Raw genomic sequence first — 13295 nt, 5'->3', positions numbered from 1 at the left:
TAGCCACAGTGCTCATCGTGGGGGTTGGAATAGCCACAGCACTTGTCGAGGGGGTTGGAGTAGTGTGCCCACATACGCACCAATGTTTAACCCTAAGCAAGACCTGAAACTATTCAGAAGCAATGAAGCACCCAGCAATAGAAGTATGCTGGTTCTAGCATCCGAAGGGTATTCAAAATTCTCAAATGCTGTTGTAATTAGCCTGGAGGAGAAGGGGAAGGTGAAGGAAGGTGTCCTGGGAAGATGTCCCCCCCAACAGATTGGTTCTCTGAGGAGAAAAGGTAAAGAGTATAATTACTAAAAGTTCCTACTAGGTTTCTGAAGTACGGAGATGAAACCGCTGCTGCAGTCTCTCCTTGTTCATCATGCTCATTCACTAATAAGCACAGCCACAGCACCCATGATTCCATCATATCATAAGCCCGCACTACAAAGCACAGCAATTTCCTAGGGATGATAAACAGCATATTAGGGAGCACATAAGGTATTGCAAGACACAATCCTGAGAGCAAATAAATCAACATTGTGACTATTAACCCAATACAATGAATGCTTATGACAAATTTGTTGTAACGCGCTCTGATCGGGTTTGTCATTATCTCAACCCTTCGTGCCCCAGGTTGGGTGCTAAAAAAGGTCTGTCATGATTTAACCCCAGCCAGCAATTAGAATCACACAGATGCTCACTCACACCCCCCCTTCCCCCCACCCCAGAAGAGTGGGGGAAGAAGGGAAAAAAAAAAAAAAAAAGGGGAAAGCGAGGAAAAAAACTTGGGGGTTGATAGAAAGACAGTTTAATAGAAACAATAACATAAAAGGAAAAATAACAATAATAATAAAAATAATTACATGGGTCACTCTCACTGGCTCATTTGCACGGATCATTCCCAAAATCCTATAAAGTTACAGTGCATCAGGACAGAGTCTGTTTCTTTCAAGCTGCTAAGGGCAGTATCCTTACCACACTCTTGAAGTATTCTGCAGTGTATCTAGACTCATTGCAAGGGCAGGGAAAAAAAGGCCACTGCAGTCTGTTCTTCAGAGCAAACACCAGCCAGGAGCAAGTATGTCCACATCCTGCTGCTGCATGGAAAAAGAGGTTGCAGTTCCCTGATTGTGGGCATATAGTGAAAGTTGAAAAATAAAAATTTGAGGAGGCCAGGAGAAGTCTAGACTAAGGAAGGGGAGGCCAGAGGACTGCCTTGAGACTGAAATGTGCTGATTGTCCTGGTTTGAGGTAAAACAGAACCAATTTTCTTTTCAGTAATTTTACTTTTAAATTAAGCTTCTTCTAACTCTCTGAAATTAACAGCACATGCTTTAGACATTGTCTGCTTCCAGAGCAATAAGACCTGAAGTTTATAGTTAATACCAAAGAATAGCATGTAAAGAGACTCCAACTTCTACTTATTTTCCCCTAACAACCAAGGTCAGCTAACTTTGTTATGTAGCAAGATGGAGGGTCAGAAGAGGAAGAGTGTAAAGGGGTCACACCTGTGGGGAGGAGCAGACAGCACAGGTGATCCCAAACTTACCAACAGGGTATTCCATCCCATCTGCCTCATGCTCAGTATAAAAGCTGAGGGATCAAAGGTATCAAGCTTTTTCTTCAATGGCTGGCATTTGGGGACTCTTTCAGTTTGTCTGCTTTTGATCCCAATCTGTGTGTTCCTGAATGCAGATCTGGAATCTAATTCACATCCATCACCGAGTCCAGTCTGGGTCTTTCCCCGTGTCTGCTGGTGATGTGATTGTCATCCTGGGAGCTTGATATGGTTTTGTATATATTTCATTATTTTCTTATTAATATTATCCTTTCTTTTTATTATTAATATTTCTTTAAAGTAGTGTAGTTTCTTTTTCAACACAAGTTCTCTCATTCTCTCTCCTTTCTCTTTCTCTGAAGGGAGAGATGTTAAAGAGAGCACTATTTTCTGTTTATTGGCCAGCCCAGCCTAAACTATGATACTGAGGAAAAACAATTGGAAGGTGCCCTGAATTTAAAATAAAAAAAAAGTAGCATGATAATTCTATTTGAATATGATTTATATGAGCAAATGTTTGACTTGCGTTTACCTGGCAGTTGGAAAAAAATTGCTGTAACTGCAGTTTGCCCTAATATCTTTATTATTTATACCACTACTTGATCTCTGTGGTAGAGATATGTGGTAAGTCATCTGAGTTAATCCATGGAAAACATGTTAGTGATTCTGCTCATAGAAGGATTATTCTTTTAATAAACAGTTTGTTATTTTTTTCCTGTTAATTTTTATTTTAATTATTGACTAGCATTACTCCAAATACAGCACTGTAAAAGCAGGAGCCTTTTAGGAGACATTATGGCTTGTATCACACAAATTTCACGTTAATGTTGGGGACTGAGGCAAAAGAAGGGTTAAGTGTGGTAGAACTAATAGGGAGGAATAAGCAGCTGTTTTGGCAGATGAGGAAGTTGTGTGAAGCTACTCCCTAGATAAGGAGGTGCTGCTCACAGGGAAGAGAGATTCCCTTTTTGGTGGGAATGTGATCTTTTAGAGTATGCGATGGAATAAACAAAGTAGAAAATTACTGGCCTTGGTAGAAAAGTATATAAAGAACACGCTTGCTTAATAAAGCTGATTTTGATCCTGCATATCAGAGTCTGTGCCTTAATCCTCACATGTTAACACACGTGGATTCAGTTTGTGAAATGGTCCATTTGAATCAATTTACTCCATTTGTGAACTGAAAAAAAGTGTCATGCCTTTGCAGTTTTGATTGCCTGGCACTTTGGGAGCTGGGAGAAGAAACAATTGCTCTTGTACTGTATTTACATTGGTGAACGTTCTTAGAGTTCAGGGAGGAAAGGAAGTGGACAGTCTTGGTCCTGAATCCTCAGTCTAACCCAGAGTAGAGCAGCACTAATTGCTCTTTGCTTTTTTAAAATATTGTATAACTTCTACAAATGGAATGGGTGTTGTCTGCATATTTCTGTGGATTTAATAAAAATGAGGTTAAAAACTTGGGACTTTTGTTCTCCTTTAAAAGCCAAGAAAAATTAAATTTACTGATTTTTAATGAGATCTCATGTTCCATTATGCAGCCAGGTTAAAGGGGTTTAAATTTTTTTTAAAGAAATAAAATTAACATCCCCACATCTCTATATGATTAAAAGATTTCTGTTGAATATAGAGTGCTGGGAAAGTTAAAATATTGCTACTGTAAGAATCAAAAAAGAATAAAACAAAATTTGAGCACATTTAACAGTTCAGTCTTTACTCTAGCTCTGTAAGTATAAGGTTGGAGCGACCATTGACATGTTTGTTTCACAAACAGTTTACACATTGGTCTGAGAATAAGATGTCAGCTGGTGCCCTCATGTGGATATGTATGCTCTTATTTATAAAAGAAAATGAAACTTTTAGTTGAAACAAAGCCATAGGAACTTTAGCATCTTGGTTTTGTATACAGAATTTGGACACTTTAAAACAGGCTTTCATTATTTGCTTGCAGTGTGGGCAATCCCATATTATTTAGGTGTAAGCGGAATTTCCTAGTTAGATGCCAGGATATAGCATGGCTCTAAATGTAAATTTGAAGTATAAAACTCAACTTATTCTTAACTGCACAGCCACAATCTATCTCCCTCACAAAAGCTATTGATTCATATTAAAAAGTAACAGTTATCAAGTGACTGGCTTTCAGAACTAATCACACTTTTTTCCAGAGTTTGGAAAATTTTCAACAGAATATAATTTTTCTTGAAAAAAAGCAATTCTTATTTACAAAGAAAGCATTTCAGTTGTCAACCAGCACAAAGAAGAGTTGAAGATGCACAGTGAATACAGGCTGGTGGAAATAATTCCAGTTTGATCAACCGAAGTAGAAGACATTATCTAGCAATGTTTTTCTGAAATGTGCAAAACATGAGTGAAAAGCATACAACACTTCCAATAAGAATACTGATTCAGTTTTATATATTGACTGTATAACAATGATAATCTGCAGACTGTCAGCAAGGCTCTTAAGTAGATGGCAAGGAGGTAGGTATGGGAACATGGCATGTTGCAAGCTGTAGCCAACCCCCTGGGCTAGGGTCAATGCAGATCTACCCCCAGCATCTAACTGTCTGCAATAGGATTCATCTGTGAAGAATATCTTGTGCCACTGTCTCTTTGGAGTGCTTATAAAAGTGTATGCACTTTTGACCTTATTACTCAAACCCACTAAACTTTAGGTGTAGAATTAATCAGGATGTTTAAATACAAGCCCAGCATTCTACAGAATCAACTATATAACCTTTACATATAAAGCAGAAAGAAAAGATTGAAGGCAAAAAACCTGGAATATTTTCACTGATATTGAAAGAATTAGCCATGTGATACAATCAGAATCTAAAACTAAGGTAGATTGCCATTTTCAGGATATCCTATCATGATTGTGCTGTGAGTGTTTCCAGAAGTAGGTAAAGATACTGATCTCAAACACTGTAAAAACTTCAGCAAAACTTCAGTTTTCAAGCTGAGCAAAGCAGCTACAATGATTATAAAAAATTGATAGGTAGAGTATCTGCAATGTGTAATCTGATATGACAAGTTTCTACCTCAACTCAAATTCTGAACTGGTGGGTAAAGAGGTTGGTTATATTTTCATCAGCCACCACCAGATCAAATTTAACTCCTGTGGAATTCCAGTACCTTCAGCAAATCCATATTGTGAAATGTTTCTTACATTGTGCAATTTTTCAAATTCTTACACATTATGATAATTAGAGGGCCAGCAATTTAATCTGGGAGTATAAACTAACACTGTATTATTTATCTGCAGGTATTTCATATCTCCATGTGCTAGGTGTATTACAAAAGGACATAAGAGCATACAAGCCATGCGAAATACTAGAGAAATTGTATCTTTTTAAACATAATATCAGAGATATGACTTGTAGATTTGATAGCATTCAAAATTCTTTGCCCTTGCAACTACTTTGTTAAAAGAATTCGAGGTCTTTGCAGGAAGTAATGCATTTTTGACATTACAATTTTTTTCCATGACATTTGATATTTTAAGTATTTAGATTATCCAGATCAAATATTAGCCAGGTAGTTCAGTACCAGGCACTTTGAAATATCAGGTTCTTTGGGATAAAGCTTGTGCTTTGCCTTGGTATCAAAGATTGCAGAAACAGTTTCTACTTTAGCATCATCACTGAATGCCCTAATGCCCTTTCCCATCATTCTTCAGAGCATGTGTTATACCGCTTAATGATCATCCATAGCTAGCTTTATTTGGACGATGCTGTGTGCATGCTGGTTTAGTATAATCTTTAGCTATCCTTTGGGGCAAAGGACAGTATGAAAATGAAAGAGGTCATCTCTTTAGGAATACTGTATCTGTCAACAGAAAAGGAAAATACTTTATAAAAAAATGAAAAAAAAGAAAATTTATGGATTTTTTAAATCTCGTTAAATTACATATTTCACTTACTGCTGTTGCTCAATGAAAATAAAAAGAAATTATTGTAGAAAAGACTTGTGACAGTTGAACAGAAAGAGTTTTGTGCTTATGAATTATAGTTCCAGACTGCTTATACTCTGCCTTAAAGCTGTGTATTCTTTCTCTGTAATTGTGCAATGCATTTATATTGGAAGGCCCTCTGAAAACTGGGTGATCTATTGGTTTAGGGACCTAAAAATTCACGCTCTTCTAGCCCCTCAAAAAGTAACTGCTGTATCATCTATTTTGTAATAGACAATTTCAAAGAGTGCCAAGGGGAATGTTAAAGACATTGGTCAAAGGGCCACATATACCTCACACACAGGAATCTTAGAGGTCATAGTGCCTCAGACAGACCCATATTTTCACTTTTTTTCCCCATTCTTCCACCATAGAAATTCAAGGAACAGCTCTCCTTCCTCCCAAAATAGGAAGGAAATGTTTTCCAGATTATTACCAGCATTGACGTGCATGAGGCCAAATTCACACCTGAATTCGGAAGACTGACTGGAATTCATGGTGACATATCTCTTATACCTGCCCCACTTTTGGATCCTTGTAGGTTATTCCAGATAGCTTTGTTTTCTTTTAAATGAACTCAGTAGCAGGAGGTTAATGCTAAACTGACTTTAGATCTGGCTGGTCACCCAAGACAAATGAAGGGTGCAACAGGTAATGAAGAGTTATTCCAGATCATGCTAATTTTTATTTTTCCTGGTTATTTCAGGAAGCTTGAAGTAAAGGGATTGTGTCCATTCTTCTAAATACAGTTTTATGCATCAATACCTACATGTCTGGTGTATAACACAGATGCACTCAGGTCTAACACCAGCATAACTAAATTCATCACAACAGTAAAACTGGAGTAAAAGAAGTTCTCTGGAGACTTCCTAAATATATATCTGAACTTTAAAGCAGTAACTCATGATTTATACCAAATAGTCCTGAGAAAAGGTCTAAAATGAAAACAGAAACAGAAAATCTACTAGAGGTTAGATAATCACAATATTGTGCAGTCCTAAAGAGTCACTTTTGCTGCAGTGCTGGTAAAAAGAAATAAAGATTGATAATATGTCTCCAGTTCATTCCTAAAGAGGGTTTCCACCCCAAAAAAAAACCCCAAAGGGTTTTCCCAGTGCATGCAGTCATGTTTTGTACCAATTCTTGTAATAAATTATTACAAAAATAGCTTGAGACTAGCAGACTAGTGTACCTACTTAAGTTTCATTGACTTTGCTGTGATTCTCCTCATTCAACAGCACGCTGCAGAATCAGTGCCTTAGACTGTAAGCCTGGGTATACTCAAGTTAGATCTTCAAAGTATGCTGCTGGCAGGTAAGAAATAAATTAATAGGAATAATAGCTCCTCATCATTTGCCTCTCCTTGGTATTATTAGAATTTAATTTTGTTTAAGCCACGTTCTATTTTGGTGGTGTAATGGAATTCTGTACAGTAAGATTTGCACTTTTTCAGTATTAAACATTAAAACAAAGAAAGGTTGGAAAGCGGAATAGGAAATGTCTGCTTTGGAGGGCTTCATCACAGCTTTTAAAATTAAAGACCTCCAAAAGAAATATCATCTAAGAGGCTGAGGCTGGTGTTCCTGGGAAAAAAAGACCTCCAGAATTAAGAAGTATTTAGGGAAAGCTTTTGTTTTGGACATTCATATTACACCTCAGCTTAATTCCTGCTTTGGTTTCTTAAGAACTTTTAACCTCTTTTTATCGGTTCTAGAACACAGTTACTTGATTATCAGAGTCACAAGTCCTACTCTATTCCTGTGCCTTCTAGGCCCAAATTCTGCCTTTAACTAAGTCACACAACACAGGGCTGAAGACTGACCCATCTTTTGAAAAATACTCGAGAATTGGCTTAGGTGAGTCATTAGTTGGAGCTCAAATAAAGAAAATAAAAAAAATCACTGGCACTAACTCTTCTCTCCTTATTCCATAGTGGACCTAACTCTAAATTCAACCCTAAATCTAGGGATAAATCTTTGAGAGCTGACTGTTTTCTGGGCTGAGAGGCTCAGCTATGCCTACATAGCTACATACATATGTTACTAGCTAGGGAAAGCTTTTCCTCACGCTGGTTTGGTTTTGTGTTGTTATTTTCGAAGAACCTAATGTGCAATAGTGTTTTTTCTTCAGTAGGGCCCTGTTCCCCTGAATGGCGTTTGTTCCTCGAGCAGGTCGCTGTGCAGTATTTTGCCAGGAGCGTGGAGCTGGCAGGGCTGTGCTCCGAGACCTTCTCAGTGCCACAGCAGATCACCTCTCTGCAGCTCTGGGAGGAGATTGTTAAGATTCATCCAAGGTATTTGGGAAAGTTGCTGCTGAGGTGCACAAAGTTTAACATGGGTTGGGGTTTTTTTTTGGTAAAGAAGTAAAAATTCAGCATTTATAGTTGAGCTGGAACATATATTGGTACTTTGGTACCATAAAAACAGTGGTTACTTTGTTCTTGTAACCTGCAGCGAGCATTTTATGTTTCGGCCAATTGCAAATGCTATAGCTTTATGTATACACTAGGAAAGACTAGGTCCAATAAATGTACCCAAAAGTTGGACATGAGGGGTAGTTTAAGACATGTGGCCCATTGTCTGGGAGGGTCACAGTGTGGTAACTCCACTGCATGTGAAAACAGAACACCTGAGCTGTGTTAGTGCCTGTGGAGAACGTGAGATGTCTTAAGAAGGGATTTAGCACAGCAATAAATAAGAAATTCGTGATAACGTGCAGGTGGTTTTGATCACTTATCTTTAACTATGCTGTTAGCTGTTAGTCTGAACTTATGGCACCCTCTGGAAGGCAGGTCAAGAAGGGAAATGAAGTCCTGCCATGGGCTTCCAGCTGCTCAATGCTTACAAAGGAAATAGGTTCAGCCACTTTCAACCTCCTTTGCTTTGAAAAAAACCAAACATTGTTGGTTGTGTTTTATAGAGAGTGTGGTCCTGAGAGTGTGCTAGGTGTGTGCTGTAAGGATCCCTGCAGCAATAGTGCTCTTTGGGGGTGTCAGCAGAAGGTCCCCCTCAGGTGTCCCCCCAATGTGCTTAGTGGAGCACAATGGACAAAGGTGCAACACCGTTTGGAAAAAAAGAAAAAAAAAAAGTAAGGCATAAACAGAATTTGAGGTCCTCAGGATTTAGTGCTGAATGCACTGGAGTTTGGACTTTGGTGCTAAAGTCTTCCTTTAGGCACCGCCCTTCTTTATTAAATCTACTCTCAAAGGCTATGAGAGAAAAGCAACTACAATGGTAGCTGTTTCCATATGAGAAGCTCTAACCAAATGTTAGACCAGGAGCCTTTTCCTCACACAGAATGAGACCAAGTGTGTTTTGGAGAAGGAGGCAGTAAAGAATGAGTGTATTTTACTTTGCAGCCTATTACTTGGTGTCGGAAGCAGCAGCACCTTTGGTTACTTTGCCATAGTTTGTCAACTTTGTCCTTTTATGAATGATGACCTGGAGCAGTACATATTGTATGTGCAGTTACTTCACAGTGGCTGACTTGGAAAATGCTTCTATTCCTAGCTTTTCTGGAAAAAATCGGCATAATTGTAGGGCATTGACCACAGACTTCTATTCACATTGCTAATGGATATTCAAACTGCAGCTTGATTGTACTTGACAATGCTCTTCTGTTCCACCCATTTTCCCTAATGAATTAACTTGCAAGTGACATTAATTAGAAACCATCCTTCTAATGGGCACTTCAGTTCCATAGTTGCCCTCATTTCCTCAGTTGCTTGCTTTACTTTCATACAATCCCTCCCTTCAGTTTGCCCTCTGAGTCAGCGCTACTGTGTTTTGCTCAGCCTGTGCCTTGCCTGCCTGCTTTTGTCTATCTGGCTGGTAGGAAATAAGATGATTTTTACTTGTACCCTTTTGGCATGCTTGCTTGTTTCTAGCCAATATAGCTCTCCGCTGTCTGTGCCAGATTTTGTAGTCTCAAACAATAACAGTTATCATGCCTGCATCTTCTGAAGTAAAATGTTGGTGTTCTTTTTCTGCTGTCTTACTGGTGTAGACCTCATATTTGCTATGTGATTGCACTTAGTCGTGAAAGTGACTCCCTTCCTCGTGGTATCCAGAGCTGTGGACTCTCACAACATCATCTCAGATGTGAAGACCAAAAAATATATAGGTCTGCCAGAAAACCATATCTGCTCTCTTAGCTCTGTTGCCACTCCTTATCAATAGCAAATGTCAGACCTGTTAAGTACAAAAGACGTAAAGCCTCATAAACTGTGAGGTTACACAACAAAAGCAACTCTTTAACCACCAAATCTTTATGAGATCTCATGAACAGCATCCCACAACACCTCTTGCTGTGTAAGAAAATTGCTATCCAGTCCAACCAGAGTGAATCAGGGGAACATTTCCTTATAATATCAAATTGGATAGTTGATATCCTCTTGAGTTACCTACTTCTTTGTTAGAAGCTTTTAAAGTGGATTGGGTATACATTGGTTGGTACTGGTATAGTTTTAAGGCCTATAACAAATCCAATTTCTGACTTCTGAAAATTATACTGAGTTGGTTTCTCCTTAACCGCAACAAGAAAATCCAAGAGTAGGAGGTGGGTGTTTGTCATATTTTTTGAAGTATATTGGAAGCAGAGTTGCATAGGTCTCAGTGGTATTTACCTCAGCTGCCCTAGACTGTGTACCAGTTTGTTATTTAATGAAATCTTATGGCTTCTAAATAGAGTGTTTGCATTTAACCTCTTTGTGCTCTTGTCAATCCTCCTGTCATGGTTTGGGCCGGATTGGCCACTCAGGCAAAACGACAGATGCTCTCCACTACCTCTCTCTGAAGAGAGGCAGGAGAGAGAGAAAGACTCATGAGTTTAGAAGGAACTAAACTACTTTAATGAAATATTAATAATAAAATAAAAATGAAATAATGAAATATATACAAAACTGTATCAAGCTCCCAGGATGACAATCACGTCACCGGCTGGCACTGGGAAAGACCAAGACTGGACTCAGTGATGGACGGGAACACGATTCTGAATCTGGATTTGGGATCAAAGGCAGACAAACAGAGTCCTCCTCAGACGTCGGCCATTGAAGGAAGAGCCCTGACCCTTTGATCCCTCAGCTTTTATACTGATCATGAGGCAGATGGGATGGAATACCCTGTTGGTCAGTTTTGGGTCACCTGTCCTGTCTGCTCCTCCCCACGGGTGGGACCCCTCTACGCTTTTCCGCTTCCTACCCTCCAACAGGGCATATAACAAAGTTAGCTAACCTTGGTTTTTATAGCAACAAGTATAAGCAAGAGCCTCTCTGCATACCATGCCTTGGCATCAACCATAAACCTAGGTCTTATCACTCTGAGAGCAGTTTCTGCACAATATGCTGCCAATTTCAGTAGTTAGAAGAGGCTTAGCTAAAAAGTGAAGTTACTGAACAGAAAATTGGTTGTTTTACCTCAAACCAGGATATTCTACCCCTTATTCCATACCATTTGCATCTTGCTCAGATCACTATTACTTTTTATCTGTCAAATCTATACACACAGATATACATATAGATACATGCAAGTCACTCATCTATGATTTATCTTTATACACAAAAGTCCATTAAGTTCATTTAGTTCATGATTGCAGGATTTAATCTCAGGGCAGGAAAGATGGTACGAAATTCATTCTGGTTCGTGCCCATGGGTAGCATGTCCACCTCGAAGAGCTTGCTGGACGCCACTTGATGAAGCTAGCTCAGGTCTCATCACCACTATGGTATCCTGAAAAACACTTATTGAACACTGTTAGTATTATGTAGTGATCAGCATCATACAGCTCAGGATTGAGTATTCTCACCAAGGGTTAAATTCCCTTGAGGTACACATTGAACTTCTCCATCCTTCAGCATCACCCACCAAGTAAATCCAGGTCCTTGGGCAAAAACAGTCCCACGAATGGGTTTGCCTTTGCCTGAAGCAGGAAAAACGGAAACAGTTTTCCCTAACAAATTCCTTTCATGCACCACAGGGACTTTATCCCCTTCTACAGTATGTAAAAGGTCTGATTGAGCAGGACCAGCTCGACTGATGGATCCCCTGGTGTTAACTAACCAGGTGGCTTGCTCTAAATGCTTGTCCCAGTTTTTAAAGGTTCCACCTCCTATAGCTTTTAGGGTGGTTTTTAACAGTCCATTGTATCGCTCAATCTTCCCAGAAGCTGGTGCACGATAGGGGATATGATATATCCACTCAATGCCTAAGTTCCTTGGCCCCATTACTTATAAGATTGTTTTTAAAATGAGTCCCATTGTCTAACTCAGTTCTTTCTGGAGTGCTTGTTGTCATCTGGGATCAAGTTGGTTTTGCTGTTTGGCAGGAATATGTGCTTCTTGGAGATCAGGTCCTGGTCCTGCAGCCCAGAGACAAGCTTGCCATCATCCCACCAATTAGTGGAGGCTGAATCTGTCCAAGCTCTGTTAAGTAGGCATCACTTATGCTTAGTTTCCTATTGAGTGTCATCCTGTGGTAAAATATCTCATGGATTCTGTATAAACTTCTTTTAATCTTTTTTTGTTTAGGTTCAGAGATGTGATTGCAATTCTTGCCCTACACCCCCAGTCCTCTTGTGAGAGAGCATAACTTGTGTTTCCTGCTGGAGAGAACCATTGTGCTGATTGAAAACTATAAGCTGGTGTGCCAATAAATGATTAACACATATGTAGTAAATGGAAGAAAATTGCCGCAGAGGTCGGGAATTGTTTTGAATTTGGGTTTTAGGTCTTGTTATTCTTTAGTAGTTGTTTCTGGTGTCAGTAGATATCCAGCTTCCATGGCAGCTATTAAACATTTGCATTGGGACAAAGTGGTGAGAAGCTTCCCTGCTGGTGTGGCTATCCTAGGGTTGAACAGAACAGCAGCTCTGGAGTGCAGGACTACTTGGGAGCTATTCTCCCATCCCCTTGGACACAGCTTATTCAAGGTGGGAAGTGGGATATTGTGGCTATGAAAACCACAGGTCCACATCTGTATGAAAGCTGCTGCAACTCAGATATTGGTTGAAAGCAAAGTACTATTTTATCCATGGGCTAGTGAAGGTCAAGGCTGAGGGCTCTGTCCTGTTGCTTAATGTACATGGTACAGGTCTTGAAACCCCTTAGTGCCACTGGGCTCCTAAATACTGAGCACTTAAATGTTGCATGAGCAACTGCAATAATAGCATCTTAGCAGTTACCACAGAAGATGTCCCAGCCTTGGGCATTACAGATTGCAGACTTGTGTAATCTGTAGACTAAATTATTAGTTGTATATTATAGATTTCTCTTGTTCAAAGAATCTCTTTACACAACCATGATTAGGGGAGGTCATTTATGTTTGCACAGTGCTGACCTTGGCTGTAGTGGGTTTTATTCAGTATTTATTGGTGCTTTTGGTTGATAACTTATTTGTGTTTAGATACTATGAGAAATAATTTTGAAGGGAAAAAAGTGATTCACTTGGAGTGTGAAGTGTATACTTCAATGGCAGAGACCAAAATAAAGAAAATCTGCAGAGATGTTAGATATGGCCATCAGTCAAACATATTGCAGTGCACCATAGACTTGGGTATGTATGGTCAGACCACATCCTTCTGCAAGTGGAATATTAATCCTTGTCTGGTGCATGGTTGTGCTTACATAGTTGCAGGATGTACAAGAGTCTATATAAACTGTAATGCAGTAAAGCTGGCTGCAGGATCAAGCTCTTGCTGCACAGCTAAGTTTCAGAAATAGTCTTTTTCAAAATGCGTGTTTTGGTAGTGTTTGCTGGAATCCATATTTATACTGCAGGAACCTTGATGCTGGTGTGATGGTTTGAAAG

General features: G+C 39.3%; 1 protein-coding gene across 1 annotated transcript; it reads left to right on the top strand.

Moving 5' to 3' along the window:
* The first annotated feature begins 82 nt into the window (after window positions 1-82).
* Window positions 83-11898, top strand: LOC104282604 (molybdopterin synthase sulfur carrier subunit-like). Its single transcript, XM_009880709.1, has 4 exons — window positions 83-281; window positions 1640-1665; window positions 7662-7786; window positions 11772-11898. Exons 1-4 carry the CDS (start codon window positions 83-85, stop codon window positions 11896-11898), a joined length of 477 nt encoding a protein of 158 aa, XP_009879011.1.
* The last annotated feature ends 1397 nt before the right edge of the window (window positions 11899-13295 follow it).

Source organism: Charadrius vociferus, unplaced genomic scaffold, assembly GCF_000708025.1.
Source record: "Charadrius vociferus isolate BGI_N301 unplaced genomic scaffold, ASM70802v2 scaffold1623, whole genome shotgun sequence".
Taxonomy (NCBI): domain Eukaryota; kingdom Metazoa; phylum Chordata; class Aves; order Charadriiformes; family Charadriidae; genus Charadrius; species Charadrius vociferus.
Note: the sequence above shows the minus strand (reverse complement) of the source record. Positions and strands in the feature narration are given on the sequence as shown.

Coding starts and splice junctions, on each gene's coding strand:
- LOC104282604 (XM_009880709.1), top strand. CDS start 83: ATGTTTAACCCTAAGCAAGACCTGAAACTATTCAGAAGCAATGAAGCA. Junction 282..1,639: donor TGGTTCTCTGAGGAGAAAAG/GTAAAGAGTATA, acceptor GGACTCTTTCAG/TTTGTCTGCTTTTGATCCCA. Junction 7,787..11,771: donor ATTGTTAAGATTCATCCAAG/GTATTTGGGAAA, acceptor TCTTTCTGGAGT/GCTTGTTGTCATCTGGGATC.